Source organism: Rhineura floridana, chromosome 11 (genome assembly GCF_030035675.1).
Source record: "Rhineura floridana isolate rRhiFlo1 chromosome 11, rRhiFlo1.hap2, whole genome shotgun sequence".
In the NCBI taxonomy this organism is placed as follows: Eukaryota; Metazoa; Chordata; class Lepidosauria; order Squamata; family Rhineuridae; genus Rhineura; species Rhineura floridana.
This window is the reverse complement of record NC_084490.1, coordinates 58,065,906-58,083,378: the sequence shown is the minus strand read 5'-3', so window position 1 is coordinate 58,083,378 and position 17,473 is coordinate 58,065,906. Positions and strand designations below refer to the sequence as shown.

Below are 17,473 nucleotides of genomic sequence, written 5' to 3'. Positions count from 1 at the left end.
TAGATCAGCTGTCTTAATGAAACCATCACCCAAAGCAACCTCTTGTTTCCCTTAGCTGCTTCCCTTTTGAGTGGTTTGCTCTCCTGTTGGTAGAGTAGCAACTCTTCAAGGGCTGATGCAGCCAACCAATAGCTTGACCAAACAGTGTGGATTCTAACCCAGTATGTCACTGTATTATGATTATTAATGTAATGAGTGCCATACTGGATCAGCCATCTAGCACAACAGAGCCCAGCCAGATGTCCCCAGGGAAAACTCAAAAGCACCATGGGAGAGAGCCATCCCTGGTCTGTTGTTCATTCCCAGCATCTGGACATTAGAAGTCCTCTGTCTGAAAATATGGAAATGAACTGGTATGGCTAACAGCCATTGGAAGCTTGGTCTTCCATGAACGTATTTAATTCTTCTTTAAAAAGCTTTTTATGCTAAATGCCATCTCGACATCCTGGGGCCATGAGTTTTGTAGACTAAGAATGCCTTGGGTAAAGAAATCCTACTTGTTTTTCTTAAATGTATCAAGTACAGCTTCCCAGGTTTTAAGACAGGGGAATTAATTTGCCCACTATTTATTTCTGAAAATATTTATAGGCCACTCTATATCACACAAACTTTATAACAGATGCTATTGGAGGTTGACGATTCATAGGGTCACCATAAGTCGTAATCAACTCGAATGCACATAACAACAACAACAACTATATCACACTGATCTCCAAGCAGGTTTACAAAATTCATTCAAAACAACATTTCCACTAATATAACAAGAGCAGATAAAGCCATAAATAACTACTTTTGTCTTAAATTACAGAGCAGCAACTACTATAACGTTAGGCTGCAGAATTAACAATTCATAAATGCCTGAGAGAATAACCAATACAACAGAGACAGGGAGTTGACAGTTTTCCGTTTAGCTTGCATACATCTAGGACACACACATTTCTTGTGGCCACAAGTCAAGGAGTTTTGGTGGGGGTGGGAAAAGAGTGCTCTCTGCACAAAGAGGCTTTACGTGGGGAGAGGGGAATGTATCCACTCACCTTGGATGGTTGTCTCTGGCTCTTTCACATCAGTGCCTATTAAACAACACCACACGATCAGCAAGTGAGCAAGGGAGATGGGCTGGGCATGGCCCAGAATTCATTTCCTGATCCAGGAAGAAAGGCTTCTTCAGGAAAGTAAGGTTTTCCCCTATCCTATTTGTACTCTGATCCTCACCTTTATACATATTCAGCCATGTATCAAAGAAGCAAACTTACTCATTAATAAAGATTCTGAAATTCAGAAAAGTTCATGAAAAAATATCAAACCATGATGCCACAAGAAAGCCAGGATATCTATGGCATCTTCAATATCAGCATGCGCTAGTAGTGTAGGGAAATTCTGCTGTTCTAAAAATGTAACATGTTCATCAGTATCTTTTAGTAGGGACATCAACTTATCTTTGGAAGATAATCCTATCTTAGAAGCTGATGATATAGATGTATTTAATACAAAGATCTTTAGACTCAAGTATAAAGTGAATAAGGTCTTCAATGAGGATTACAAAAGCAAATTCAACTGCTTCCCAGGATATCCATAATTAGACCCTCCAGGGAAGGAGTAAGGAAGCTGAGCACCCTGCCCTACTTCCAACCAACTATGGACAGGCCTAGGTTGATTCTTGATGTCAGCTTACTATTTATTTATTATTTGTTTATTATATTTATATCCTGCCCTTCCATGTCATTTGCCACACTCAGGGCAGCTGCCAACAGTTAAAAAACAATAAAATTCACAGAAAAATTAGTCAGACACTCAAAAGCAGCAAAAATAAACAGTGGTAAAAACAAAGACAGATGCAGCAGATAAAACTGAGCTAAAAAACAAAGGTCAGCCACAAAACGAGGTATTAAAATTAACTCAAAGCACAATGTGGTAATCACAAAGACACTAAGCTGGAAAAGACCTCCTGAAGGCCAGGCAAGGTCTACCCAAGGTCCGCTTGTCAAAAAGAACTCTGCACCTTCACCTCTGCTCATAGACGTTCTTGGGTTGGCTGAAAATTTCCTCAAGAATCCTCCTTCATATCTCACATTTGAAGACATGTAGAAATGAAAAAATAACTACACAGTTTCTTTATTGTGAGTAAAGAACACCCTTCCTGTCAACCCATCAAAATCCCAGTCACCTTTGGGCAGTTTGCAGATCCAGTCCAGTCGAGCATCACACTGAAGATGCATCCACTGAAAGGATGCCAGGTCCAGTGCCACACAGTTGCGGATGTCATCATCATCATGATTACTGCGGTCAAAGTTGTGGTAGGAAAACTGAAGGACAAAGAAAGGTAGGGGAGGGCAAGTTAGTCCCTAAAAGTCCTGTTTAGGCAGCTGAAGCCTCAGGTTCACCTAACCCAGCTGACTACAGCAATGTGAGTACTTTCTTCCCCCTCCCCCGGGCCACCTGGTCAATGCCCAAGACTTCCCATTCTGCTCTGTTATCACCTCACATGCATTTCCTTTACTTCAGCAACAACCAAGCATTGGGAGAGGGCTGGGTTTCTGAAGGGGGTGCCATGTGCCTAACAAGAGCCTTTATACATTACTAAAAAGACAACACCGATCTTCATTTAAGAAACAAGTCATCAGACCAAAGGCATAAGTAGACGAACACCTCCTGGGACTTGTGTCAGATTCCTTTAGCTGGATTCCTATTTCGCCATCAATACATGACTCCTATTCCTCTTTTTCCTCCAAAGAAAGTAGGGGTGCTACATTTTGCTTAGTTTTCTCGCAACCAGAGTACCTTGTTCAAAAGCATACACATGCATGCAAATCGTGGTTCCCAATGCACTGTCCTTTTAAATAGGCACCTATTTAAGATAGCCTATCACTCACCCCAAGACCATCACTCCATCGCCAGCTCATCCCATCTCCAGGGTCCCGGCGATTCAAGCCAATCCAGAACCAGTGCTGCTCATGGATTTCAGGTTCCGATTCCCTGGAGAGTATCAAAAAAATGAAGATGGCCAGGTAAGGTATCACAGAAAACACAGTTTCGATGGATTTATGAAGGAGATTGTACAATTTTGGGCTTCTTTAGTTCTGGTCTTCCAGATATGGTTAACCAACGCTATGAATGTTTTGAATGCTTCCCCATGGCCGCTTCCTCTCACTTTCACTCTTCTAAGATCTTTCTTCCAGATGCCCAAAGGAAGGCGACATCAACATATTTGGTGGAGTAAATTTGGTCCTTAATAAAATTTCTTTGGATAGGCTGAAGCTTGTTTATACCAGGGGTCAGAAATGTGTAATATACAAGGAATGAATGCACAGGATTGTCCAGAATAATAACAGTACAATTTGTACCTTACAAGGAACGTGAGAGAAATCTGATTCGGTTTGCATTTAAAGGCGAAAATACCAAATTTGCACTTTATGACACAACATGAGAATCAAAACACAGCCATCCTTCAGATTTCTCCAGATTTTGCCATGCAGTTCTCCAGCCAAACAGGGCTTATTAAAATGCATATATTAGGGGTAAGTATGCATAAAAATGAATATATTAGTGAAAATAGTGAAAACACCAACATACAAAAATGCATTATATTAGGGAAAATTGCTTGCAATTTTATACACATCTCAAATTGCTGCAGAAATGTGGAGATTGGAAAAATGAGACACCAAGAGAAGTGAAACTGACAGACCCACCCGTCCCTATCCCTTACTAAAAACATTTATTTTATTTATTTATTTAGATGATTTATATACTGCCCTTTGCACAGGCCAGTTCTCAATAAAAACAAGTAAATATGACTACATAAAATGTATTAAAAACACACAAATCATTGAATGATAATAACTTATAAAAGCAATCAGGCCTCTCCTCCTCCAAACGCTCTCTGAAAAAAGATGTGTCTTGGCCAACCAGCGGAAACTGTAACGAGATGAGCTTAGGCACACCTCAGAAGGAGGAGAGTTCCACATACAAGGAGCTGCCACTGAAAAATGCCCTTTCTTGGGCCCCTCACACCATGCACCTCATCCTCAAAGGGACCATCAGATGGGCCTCAGCTGCTTATCGTAAAGAATGGACAGATAAACAGATCTCTCTTGCTAGCCCCAGCCACACCCCTGGATTGTAAAAGAAGGTCTGAAGCAAGGCGCATGTTCTACGCATTTAGGCTCCCTGTGGCGTTTGGAACCCTGATCACATAGGGATCTAAACTGCATGCAGAGCTGCACTCACAGAACAGGTTTCCCACTCCAGACCTTCCCTTCCCTCCCCCCCAGTGCATAGGTGGCAGGGGACATGATGGTGAGGGTGGAGCCAGCAAGTGCGATCCTGCTGTTCTGTGAATGTAATTGTGTGAAGACTTAATGTTTGACTAAAGCTCCTGAGGGATATTTGGCTCAATGTCTTATTTACAGCAGCACCGCAGCTCCTGTGGCCCACCAGATATTGCTGGGACTCCAGCTCCCTTCAGCCCCAGCCAGCATGGTCAGGAACGATGGGAGCTGTAAAACATCTGCAGGGCACCAAGTTCCCCATCCCCACTGGAGACAGGAGAAGACCAGCATCTCTTGAGATCATGACAAGCTAAAGTACATAGGGTTGAGATTTCAGAATGAAAATGCATGGAGCACAGTCTAGGCTAGAGATGTGAAGGCCCGGGAAAATTCTGAATTTTCCTGTTTTTTTTTTCCTGGGGCTTTGTGTCTCTAGGCCCTGATCAATTTGCCTCCACTTGAAAAAAAAACTGAAGAGGAGACTGTTGATCAGCCTGTCAACATATGAGGGTTATTTTTCATTTTTTCAAAATAACTGAAGACATCATATCCTCTGTCTCCTTTCAGGAAGCAGACATGCTCCTTCAAGGCAGCAAGCAAGTCTGCCATAGCAGCGCCCCCCTCATTCTTTCCCCATCAACACCCTCTTGCCTTTAACCACTGCCAGATAAACATTACGATTCTTCAGGACCTCCTAACTTTTGTTTCAGATTCCATCTACCCTTTTTAAAAAGTGGAGTTTAAAATTTGCTTTTTACTGTATTATTATTTAGATAACATGGCCTGAGCATCAAGGAGGAAAAAGTGGGCAATATACATATTGCCCACAGATCATTGTGACATAAACTCCTGCAGGCACATAAGCCAAGACTTGCAAGTGCAGTTACATACCAAGGAACATTCAGGTGTACATGAGTGCAAATGGATATGCTTGCAAGGGTGCCACTCAGAAATGTACATCTCCTGCTTTATAACTCACTCCTTACCCAAAAATCTTGTTGAGGGTGTTGGTTACAAAATGTTCCTCCTCATAACTGCCTAAGCTCAAAAGCTGAGCCTTCAGCTCCTGACAGAACAATTGGGCCATGATCCAGTTTTTCTTTTCCTGCAGTTTGTCATAGTTGAACACCTGTACAAGAAAAAGGAAGTCACTTTACAAACTGATCCCTGTCCATGAGAGCTGCACCTTCTGAGCATTGCTAACTCTTACTGCAAGACCTTCTTCACCATCCCCAAAGTACACAGCATTGCACTTCTAGTACATCCCAGCAGGACTGATCCTGGCACATATGAGCAGCACTCAAGGAAGGAAAACATCTTTAAAATAAGGCTTCCTCAGTAGAAGAAGGTGATGCTGGACTAGAAGGACCATTGGCTTGATCCAGCAGGCTGTTCTTATATTCTTAGATAACACTTCTCTTCAACCTGGAGACTCACCAAAGCCAGACCCTGACAACTTACCAATTTTTTTAACAGTTTGGTTAGCTTTTGGGATAGGATAATATAAAGTCCAGGTTTTATTCTTAGTTAAGGCTTTTAACGTGGATTCCTGCATTGAGCAGGGGGTTGGACTTCATGGCCTTTTAGGCCCCTTTCAACTCTCGTATTCTATGATTCTCTGAAGTACTAGTTTCCTTTGGATTAATTTTCATTTTTATAAAATGGTAGTATATAAACATATAAGCCATATTAAATATTCCATTAAATGTCTGCCCAAATATTTAACCCTCCTATGCTTATAAAAAGTTCTTTAATAAGCCAGATATTAAGGTCAAATAGGATATTAGGATCTTTAATCCTAGTTTTAAAAAAAACAAGTGAGTTATAATTGACAATGACTCCAATTTATGATAAAAAATATGAAATTGTATTTAACAATTATGAATTGTAGACACGCATGCAAGGATAATATGTGGGGTCTGTAATGGACTCCAGTGATCCCACAGATCCTCACACTCTTCCCTTGAGCTGAAAATCCCAGTACCACAGATGTACAGCATTTCATTTCCCTCAATTAACTTTGGTTTTAATGAAATTCTCAAATTAAACACACACGGACATGTGTGTACAGGGAGAGGAAATTGAAACCTCACAGAACAATTAATTCCTTCTCCATACTAGAATACAAGAAATACCAACAGGAGAGGGGAGCAGTTTTTAATATTTGGGGTTATGATCCCAAAACATAGTAGGGCTAAACTGATCACTTAAAGCTCCGAGAACGCATATTAGGCATGTGTGATTGTGTGTGTCTATCTACTAGGTATGGGATCCATTGGCCTGTGTCGGTTCAAAAGCATTCCATCAACCTAACAGGCCGGTATCGATTCAAGTTCGCTCTTTATCTGCTAGCCACTGCTTTGACTGGTACAGATTTCCCCCCCTCACAATATATATATATATATATTAATGTTGATATTTTTAAAGGAAATATCATTACTTATCAGTATTTCTGTTAAAAGTATTTCTGTTAAAAATATCAGTATTGTGAAAGGAAATATTTATAAATGAAAGGAAATATTAATAAAATTACCACTCTTAATATCCATATTTTAGAGTCTTTTTTAAAATTAAGAAGTCTGTTTCAAAAATAGCCACGGAAAATTGCTACATAAAAATCTGATCTGCAACAACAGAGAATAAGTGAATTAAAGCAAAATTAAATCTGAATTGGGTGGAATTTTAGAACATTCCTGCTTTCTACAAACACACACAAACTGTTGTGAATCCAAAATCAATTCAAGTTAATACAATTTTGTTTGTTTATTTATTTATTTATGCATGCCCTTCTTCCCAGTAGGAGCCCAGGATGGCAAACAAAAGCACTAAAAACACTCTAAAAATCATAAAACAGACTTTAAAATATATTACAACAAAACATCCTTAAAACATATTAAAACAAACATATTTAAAAAAGATGTTTTTTAAAAAAAGCTTTAAAAACATCTCTTTTTAAAAATGTTTTAAAAACATATTAAAAAGCAATTCCAACACAGACACAGACTGAGATAAAGCCTCTACTTAAAAGGCTTGTCGAAAGAGGAAGGTCTTCAGTAGGCTCCAAAAATATAACAGAGATGGCGCCTGTCTAATATTTAAGGGGAGGGAATTCCAAAGGGTAGGTGCCATTACACTAAAGGTTTGCTTCCTATGTTGTGCAGAACTGATTGGAACGACTGTGAAACAGTGCCTCCGATACCCATCTCACCAAGTCAGCTCATAAGGGTACCATGGTCAATGGTATCAAAAGCTGCAGAGAGATCAAATAATAACAGTGTCACACTCCCATCTTTCTCCCGATAAAGGTAATCCATCAGGGCAACCAAGGCTGATTCAGTCCCATAACCAGGCCTGAACCCAGACTGGGATGGGTCAAGATAATCTGTTTCATCCAAGAATACTTGCAATTGCTGCACCACAATCACCTTCCCTAAAAAGGGGGTATTGAGGACCAGGCGGTAGTTGTCACAAACCAATGTGTCCTGGGTGGGCTTTTTCAGGAGCGGCCGGATCACCGCATCTTCCAGGGTGACTGGAACCCACAACAGTGCATTGACCACACCCTGGATCCACTTGGTCAAACCCTCTCGGCAAGCTTTAATAAGCCAAGAAGGGCAAGAGTCGAGAGGATACGTAGCTGGCCGCATTGTCACAAGCACCTTGTTCACGCCATCAGGCCGCATCAACTGAAACCGATCCTAAGAAGCTGCAGCAGACGTTGCACTGGACACCTCAATGGGGACTACAGTAGATATGGATAGGGCATCAAGACTGCTACGGAGGCAAGCAACTTTAACCTCAAAGTGCCTTGCAAACAATTCATAGTGGGCCTTCAAAGGGTCTAAAACTCATTTCCTGGAGCTGATGTCAACAGTCCCCTGACAATCTGGAAAAGCTCCACTGGATGGCTACTTGAGGATGAGATGGTGGCGGAGAAGTGGGCCTTCTTCGTCACCCTCACTGCCACACAGTAGGCATGGTTATGATGTTTTACTCATGCCCAATCAGCCTCACAGCACATCTTTTGCCACTTGCGCTCTAGCCGTCATCCAGCCTGTTTCATTGTCCTTGGTTCACTGCTATACCGAGGTGCAAATCAGGCTCCACAACGCCAGAGACGGTGCTCAGGGCAACCGTGTCAAGAGCCCAATGTGCCTCGCTGTTCCACAGTGTGACAAGGGCTTCAACAGGGTCATCTGCTCTATCTACTGGGAACCCCCAGGGCATTCAGAAAGTAAGTAGATTCCATTAATCTCTGTGGGCGGACCATCTTAATCTATCCACCACACCTGCATGGGAGAATCAGAAACATAAGTCTACACTTCACCAGGAAGTGGTCTGACCATGACAATGGGGTGACATCCATCCCTTCCTCCATTTGGAGCAAAAATCAGGTTGATGGTGTGCCCTGCCTAAGCCCCACGGTTGTCACAGAGGCCATAGTCCTGAGCCAGAACACTAGAGGCAGCCTCAGCATGGACATTGAAATTACCCAGAACTATCATTCTGGGCTCCTCTAATACCACAGCCGAGACAGCCTCCGCCAACTTGGTCAGAGAAGCTGATGGGCAGCAGGGTGGACAGTACACCAGCAGCAACCCTAGTTTACTGTCTCTTTGGCCTGAGACCAGGTGCAGGACCACACAGCCAGCTCCAAGGCAGAATGGTTTTCTAGTGACAGAGATGGAAGTTCTGTAGACCACAACAACTCCTCCCCCCTGTCCCTGCAGCCTGTGCTGGTGTTGCACCCAGTAGCCAGGTGGGCAAAGTTGCCTCAGATCAACTCCTCCCAGCTCACCCACCCAGGTCTCAGTAGCGCACACCAAATTGGCACCTTCATACATGATCTAATCATGGACGAGTGTGGTCTTATTGTGCACTATCTGGCATTACACAACAGCACACACAGGCCAGTGGGCACAGCAGATGAACAACGAGCAACCCTCCATGAGAGGAATGGGAGTGAGGAACAAGGCATAGACAGTCTTGCTCTCATCTTCTGTGGTAGCTCACCACCTCCCCGTGGCTATACCATGATTACTGAAAGACTCCTCCTGATATAGACACAAGAGCCCACCAACAAAACCGGCCTGAACCAGTTATCCCAGTAGGCCTCAGAGAACTGGGAACAGACACACCCAGTATCTTTCACACAAGGCACATCTACTTCCCCCCGTCTCACAAACAGGGTGGGCCACCCTTCTACCAGATGCAGACTCTCACTCTGAAGGCATCTGGCACCTTTCTCCTATTGTTCAATTCACTGCACAGGCTCTCACCCTACACAGGAACTATACATACACCATATGCTGTCCCCACTACCATCCTCCTCTAGACTGATTTTTTTAAAAAAGGGGGTAGCACCCTTACCCTCAGGACTCCCTAAGGGCCTCCCCAAAGGCAGCTGGGCTTTTATGCCCCCTGGCCCAGCCAGGAGCTGATGCAAGAGGCTGCCAGATTGACTGTAGCCTCTCTCTGGAGTCAGGGTCAGGCAGGGGTTCCCAGTCCTTGCAGCACTTACCAGGGACCTCAGCTGTCTCAAGAGACAGTAACCCAGAGGAGCGAGCAAGCAAGCACCCAGATGCTCAGGTACTCACTCCCAGGGCAGGTTTTCTCCAGTCCCCCAGTGCTTGCAGCTGTTCACATTTCATAAAGAGTTTTCAGTGTGAACTGGCTGCTTGCCTTCCTCTTTGTACTTACCTTGTAGCAATGCCTCAACTTGGGGCTGGTGTTCCATCCTGGTGGACAGGTGCTTGTAAGGCTTGGTGTAGGGTGTGGTAAAGGAAGCTCAGGATTCACTGGAGTTCCCAAGTTCTGCCTGCAGATGTATTTGGCTTTGAAAGTGGTGCAGTTCTTTACTTCCCATAGGCCCATGGCACTCCCAGTGGCCAAGGCAATGCAGCCACCCTTGTCATAACCTAAAAGGCTCATGGGAAGGGGGAAACAGACCAAAGAAAGGATTTAAATCAAAGGAAATGGTTTCCATCTGACTTGGGAAAACAATTAATCATGTTTACCATGACTGTAAGAACTACTAAACTAGATAATGGCTGCATACATCGTGGTAAATTGTGCATGAACAAATCACATCCACTTTGCTTTTCCTCTCTAATGGATGGAAGAAAGAAGCCACAATCCCTGACTTAGCCTTACATTTGAACCAGGGATTGTGGTTTATTTTGCTCCACACTAACCCACGATAAGGACAATTACCAATCATGGTTTGTTTGGAGCAAAACAAACTATTATCCCTGGTTTGGATATGATGCTAAGTCAGAGATCATAGTTTGTTTCATTTGCATGCTAACAGGGAGGAGTGAAGGAGGTGTACAATAATCAGGAGACACCCTGGGCTCCTGCTGGGAGGAAGGACAGGATATAAATCAAATAATAAATAAATAAATAAAAGCCACGGTTGATGGCTTGCCATGACATGTGAACACAGACATTGTTTTTATATAACTAATTTTGATCAAGAGGGTTGTGTGGCACAGCAGTTGCAAGTACTCTTGGATGAAACAGATTATCTTGACCCATTCCAGTCTGGGTGCAGGCCTGGTTATGGGACTGAATTGGCCTTGATGGTTGACCTTTATCAGGAGAAGGACAGGAGGAGTGCAACCCTGTTATCCCTACTTGATGTCTCAGCATCTTTTGATACCATTGACCACAGTATCCATCTGGGATGACTTTGTGAGATGGGTATTGGCGGCACTGTTTCACAGTGGTTCCGATCCTATCTCCAGGGTTGTTTTTAGAGAATAGCATTGTGTGATTGTCTTTCGGCCTACCGGCAGTTGTGCTATGGGGTGCCACGGGGTACCATCTTGTCCCCCATGCTGTTTAACATCTATAAGGCCCTTGGGAGCGGTCGTCAGAAGATTTGGGCAAAGGTGTCAGCAGTACGCTAATGACAGCCAGCTCTATTTCTCTATAACATCTGAATCGGGAGAGACCGTGTAAGCCCTGGACCGGTGCCTAGACTCAATCGTGAACTGGATGAGGGCCAATAAACCAAGTCTGAATCTTAGTAAGATGGAGGCACTGTGGGTTGGTGGTTCCCGAGTTTGGATAATTGGTGGATTGCCTGCTTTGGATAGGGTTGTACTCCCTCTAAAAGAGCAGGTTTGTTGTCTGGGGGTGCTCCTGGATCCATCTTTGTTACTAGATGCCCAGGTGACCTCAGTGGCTAGGAGTGCCTTTTACCAGCTTCAGCTGGTAAGACAGCTGTGGCTGTTTCTGAACTGGGATAGCCTGACCACTATTGTCCATGCATTGGTAACCTCCACGCTGGATTACTGTAATACGCTCTATGTGGGGCTACCCTTGAGGTTGGTCCGGAAGCTGCAGCTGGTGCAAAATGCGGCGGCAAGACTGCTCACTGGGGCAGGGTATCGCCATCATGTCACCCTGCTGCTGAAAGAATTGCACTGGCTGCCCATTAGCTACTGGGCCAAGTTCAAGGTTCCAGTTTTGGTATACAAAGCCCTATGCAGCTCGGGACCAGGATACCTGAAAGAACATCTTACCCCTTATATACCCAGTTGATCACTATGCTGTGCAGGTGAGGGCCTCCTGTAGATACAGTCTTATCAGGAAGTCTGTTCTGCACAACATAGGAAGTGGATCTTTAGTGTAGTGGCATCTACCCTTTGGAATTCTCTCCCCTTAAATATTAGACAGGCACCATCTCTGTTATTTTTTCGGTGCCTACTGAAGACCTTCCTCTTTCAACAAGCCTTTTAAGTAGAGGCCTTATATCAGTCTGCGTCAGAACTACTTTTTAAGATATTTTAAAGTTGTTTTTTAAAGATGTTTTTAAGACGTTTTGTTTTAATATGTTTTTAAAGATGTTTTATTTTAATATGTTTTAAAGTCTTTTGTTTTTAAGATGTTTTAAAGTGCTTTTAGTGTTTTTGTTTGCTGCTCTGGGCTTCTTCGAGGAAGGGCGGGACATAAATGTAATAAATAAATAAATAATTTCTCTTGGTTGAAGAATTTAATGAAATAGTCATGAAAAAGCATCTGGGACAGGAGGAAGAACTGTAGTTAGTAATTAAAAGGAAGGTTTTGAGTACAGTATATAGAAAGTAAGTAAGGCAAAGTACAGATGCACCAACAAATGGAAGTTTAACTAAAATTGTGTGTTAATTTTCTTTTATTGTAAGCCATTCTGGTGGCTTACTGTTGTACAGAAAAGCAAGATATAAATATTTAAAATAAGTAAGATTACTGCCCATGCCAACTTTTTCTGGAAGCTAAAACCAACAAGTGTTATGGCCTGTTTTAAGCCAGGTCCCAGCATGAGTTTCAGTCTTCTCTGTCCCCAGCCAGCTCCACTCTCCACTATGGCTGCAAATGAATGTATGGGGAGAATAAACGTTTAACTTTATATGGGAAGAGATCAAGTGTTAAGAGACCTAGTAAGAAATTAAGAAGTGGACAAGGAGTACCAAGTGTTAAGTTATATCATCATACAACCCAAACACAGATGTTGCTGAAATGGCTACAAATTTAAGAAGCTATCAGCTGAGACATAACAAAGTTGCATGCTCTGTTATGGAACATTTAAGCTCAGGAAATTAATCAGTTAAATGGAATTTTAAAAAATTGTGGGCTGGTAATTCTGGGAGGTTATGAATCCAAGTGATGATGCTTCTGTATCAAGTTACAAAAAGAGGACAAGTCTGAGACAGTTTGGCCCAGTTCTCTTGAACTACATACAGAGTAATCAAACAATATCATCTTCCCTGTTTACCATCTTCTTCCTCTCTCTTTCTCTCTCTTCTGCCTTTCACCTTTTGTTTTCTCCCTGTCCCATTTCTCTCTGGCTCTTTTCCTACTAAAACTGAATTGTAAACAAGCTTTTTGCACTATGCACAATGAATACAATTAAACCTGTAATATTTGAAGACGGAAGTGGGTGGGCTGTGGGAGGATGGGGAGGAAATGGGTAACGCAAACCTGAAAAAAGAACTTTGTTTTAAACCATTTAAGGTTATGAGGTTTATATAAAAACAGATTTAAGCTCAGCTAGGCCACCGACAGCTTTGATCAGTTTGCAATTCTAAGATTATTATTTCCAAGGACACTCTACCTATTAAAGTTGTAGCATATTCTATATACAGGGTTGTGTGGTTGTCACCCTTCCTTCACTCTCCATCCCTGTCTGCTTCCCACTGTGGCACAATGGTATATTAAGAAGAGTATAATCCACATTAGTGCCACGCCTATATGAAAAATGAGTGTAAAAGCTAAGTCTGTGCACAGCCTCCCCCCCCGATACACATCAGGCCAATCTATCCTGCCCTGACTCAGAGCCAATACCAAATAAGTCCGTGGGCGGGGCTAACGTTTAGATAGGGTTAACAAAATGTAATTAAAGATACAGCCAGGAGTGGGAATGGGGGAAGAAGACATCTCCCAATGGAGAGTGGGGTTCAATTCTGCAGGGGGCTGTTTCACAAACAGCTTTCACACAGGAAGACCACTTGCAAGTGAGTACCCTGCACCCCACAGGATTGATGCCTCCACTGAACAGCTGTTCAGCAGAACTACTAATCCTGCACCCTGATGCTTCCCAAGCGGTGCACCCCAACCGCACCTCACAGAATCGATGCCTCTGTTCAACAGCTGTTCCTCAGGAACACCGCTTGCAAAGCAGCACCTACACCCTGGAGGTGTAACAGTTGTTGAGTGGAGGCATTGATCCTGTGGACCGGTCCTCAGACAGGAAGGAGAGCTATGGCATTGGGCCAACCTTCCCCAGGGAAGACACAGCAGGTAGGTCTTGGCCATTTCATGGGTTTTCCCTGATGCCTGCCTCTTCTTCCTGCCCAATGCCCTGCTCCATGACAGTCCTGGATCACTCTAGGCCATCCAATCCAACCCGTAGCAATCCGTGGCTGTCTCAACCCAACTCGGTCATGGCTCCCAAACCTCCAAATAGGACCGATTCGGCTCAGATCTCTGCCGAATCCGGTGCACAGCCCAAGTAAAAAAATCCATTTATTCTTTTTGTGCAGAGACAGTCCAGCCTGGACAATGCAAATGTCAGAAGCATATAAAAACATATATCCCTACCACATGACAGCATATATCAACACTGGAAAATGTGTTGGTGATGTTCCCATAACTATACAGGCATGAGAGTGGCTGTATACTATAGCCAGCGTGGATTTTTCACATTCTGCAATGTTAAATTGAAAATACCCCCATGCCATTCTGATACTTCCCATAAGCTCATTTCAAAACAAAACCTCAGAAAACTTATAGTCCTGAACTCAGAAACGCTTGCTTAACAACCCTCTCAGTTTTCATGGCAATACACAAAACGGAGAGAATCAAGAGTTCAAAGTGTAAAAAGAGAGGAAAAAACCAAGAGCCCTTTTGGACTTTTTTCTGACAGAGTTCTCATAATCTGTTGAAATTCATTAAAAATCAGCCATGTTCACGGAGCACCGGTAATCCTATTACTGACCTTGCCCCATACTCCGACTTTCATCTTCTGCAGTTTAAAAGTTAAAAAACTGCCTGGCTGATTTTTAATTAATTTAAGAAAGTTTGCACTGAACTGAATGATAGCGTTGGGCATGCTCAGTAGGAACCAACTGAAAAGCCAGACTCACAGCTGCTGGGCTTGCCTAATCAGGGGGCCACATCCACACCAGACTTTGATTTTACTTGCAACTGTCATGCCTTCCCCCAAAGAATCCTGGGAAGCGTAGTTTGTGAAGGGTGCTGAGAGGAGACTCCTATTCCACTGACAGAGCTCCAGTGGCCAGACTGATTTAACAGGCAGCCACTCTGATTGAAGGTCTGTGAGGGGAACAGGGCGTCTCCTAGCAACTCTCAGCACCCTTCACTTACTACATTTCCCCGGATTCTTTGAGAAGCCATGACTGTCCAAAGTGAAATAAAGGCCTGGTGTGGATGTGGCCAGGGACAGCTTTGGTTTAAATTTTGGTGGGAAGCTACATGTGCCTGCTGTAGAATAAAAAGGTGGGGGAAACCCTGAAAAGCAATGATACTGTTCACAATGTTTTCCTTTTGGAAAGGAAAGGGGCTTCCCCACTGCCCAGTGCCCACCCACCCAATCTCCTCCGCTCCCCCTCCTCATACCCTCCCTGCCCCTCCCCCGGTTCAATGTTGGACTACAACCTGGGAGACCAGGGTTCGAATACCCACACAGCCATGAAGCTCACTGGGTGACCTTGGGCCAGTCATTGCCTATCAGCCTCAGAGGAAGGCAATGGTAAAACCACCTCTGAATTAGGGTTGCCAGGTTCAAGGCCTGAGACTGATCCTGTATCTTTAGGAGAAGAGAAAGGCAGCCAAGTGCAGGTGTTCTTGCAACATTGTAATGGGAAAAACCACAAGGTGGAATGCTCCCTTCCTCCTGCACAACTTTTAAAGATTTTAAAGATACAAAAGACCTCTTGGAGGCCGGGCCTGGCAACCCACTGGACTCAATAAACATGCAAATGATCAAACCTGTCCTTCTCTCCTCCTCCCCCTCCTGCCTGCTCCCATCCTCCTCCTCCCCTCTGAGTTTCCTCCCCTCCCTCCTCCTCCTCCTCCACCCCTCCCCATCCCGTGGTTAGTTTCACTTATCCTAAGCATGATTGCAGGGGAGTAAATCCCACTGAACTCAATAAGCATGCAGCAAACTTGCACAGGATTCCATTTCCTACCTCCCAGATTAAAAAGCAGAGAAATTTACTAATAGGCAAAAAACCTTGCGGTTTAAGAACGTACTTATAGCCCACAGATATTTCTATCAAACTTTAAAAAGCAGGGAAATTGGGCAGCTATAGTAAATGCACCAGGGGAGCAGGAGACCTCACCTCCTCTCTGAGATATTGTACTGCCCCACAAATGTGTCAAAATGCAAACGCAATTTGGGTTGGTCTTTCACAGTCCAATCCACTTTCTATGTAGCTTGGAAGAATTTGGTAACATGTGCCTCTGAGCATATGGTGAGTAGTGGCAATACCTGACATCTCCAAAGATGGAGAATTACATTACATGAACACCACCAACAAACACACAAAAATGTATGCAGCCCAACCTGCACAGTCCCGAATGTCATAACGGCCGAGCAAAAGCACCAAGAAAGTAGTACCAACAGGGCAAATGACTGCAGACAATTCAGACAGTCAAGCCAAGCTTCTTATTGTTGGGAAGGCAAAATACAACTTTTTTTTAAAGATGCATAAGCCAATGTGAATGAGGGGGGGATTTCTTCCTGGTTCTAACTACCAGGACACACATGAACCGCTTGAAAGTTAGAAACAAAACTGAGGTATATATACACACACAGAGAGAGATAAGTATTACCGGGCTGGTTGCGGTTCCAGTGGGTGTATGTGACTTCATCTCCGCTCAGCCAATGGAAGGAGCCAGTTTCGTTTATGTCTTGTAGTGCTGTCCAGAAATATTCATCCTCCCAGCCATAAATTAAGCTGCTCACATAGGCCTGTTCAAACCTTGCCCAGAGAGATAAAGGAATAAGTCAGTCACTTCCTCACCACATCCATCAATCCTTGATCTTTCCTCCAGAGGTTGATGGCCACATGGCATCCTGCCACTTTTTGCCATATGGCATCCAGGTGCCATCAGTTCTTTCCAAAGACAGCCAAAAGGTCAAGTGCTTGGCCTAGCTTTTTTCCTAAGCTTTGCAGTGGAATATCTGGAAACTCTTCCCACAATAATCCTGTTGTGTTTTTTTTAAATGATGTCTATAGTACAAAAAGTCCTCTTCATGACTTACAACAAAGCACACACACCTATTGGTGATGGTGACCAGAGTAGACTCATAATCCATGCACATCTTCCGAGCTTCACTGTATGTCACATGGTCATCTCCCAGCCAATAGCAAGATGGGCTGTGCCATTTCCAACCCTAGCAAAAATGTAACAGCAAGCATCAACAAAATCCTCAAATTCATTGGCATTAAAAATAAACTGTCATGCATTAGAAGTGGAAAGAGTAAGAAAATTTCAATAAACTTTAATTTGGCAAGAATTTTATGCTGCTTTGCTGAGTGGTTATGACCAAACTAGAGCCTTCAGGTGTGCTGTACTATCAGACCCGGAATCAACATCAGGCAGAGTCAGGAAAATAACAACGTTTGTTAACCGCTTGTCACATGAAGGTCACTGTTAAAAAACAAAAACTAATACATCATTTCATAAAAAACAAC

General features: G+C 43.4%; 1 protein-coding gene across 2 annotated transcripts in view; it reads right to left on the bottom strand.

Moving 5' to 3' along the window:
* MRC2 (mannose receptor C type 2) overlaps window positions 1-17,473 on the bottom strand; it is an 83,342-nt gene that overhangs the window by 26,197 nt on the left and 39,672 nt on the right. For both annotated transcript variants that reach the window (XM_061588627.1, XM_061588626.1), the window contains exons 10-16: window positions 17,057-17,172; window positions 16,608-16,756; window positions 9,969-10,186; window positions 5,255-5,397; window positions 2,874-2,976; window positions 2,168-2,306; window positions 1,038-1,073 (exon numbers count right to left, since the gene is read on the bottom strand). In XM_061588627.1, the coding sequence (XP_061444611.1) occupies window positions 1,038-1,073; window positions 2,168-2,306; window positions 2,874-2,976; window positions 5,255-5,397; window positions 9,969-10,186; window positions 16,608-16,756; window positions 17,057-17,172 (904 nt within the window). The remainder of the gene's footprint in view (window positions 1-1,037; window positions 1,074-2,167; window positions 2,307-2,873; window positions 2,977-5,254; window positions 5,398-9,968; window positions 10,187-16,607; window positions 16,757-17,056; window positions 17,173-17,473) is intronic.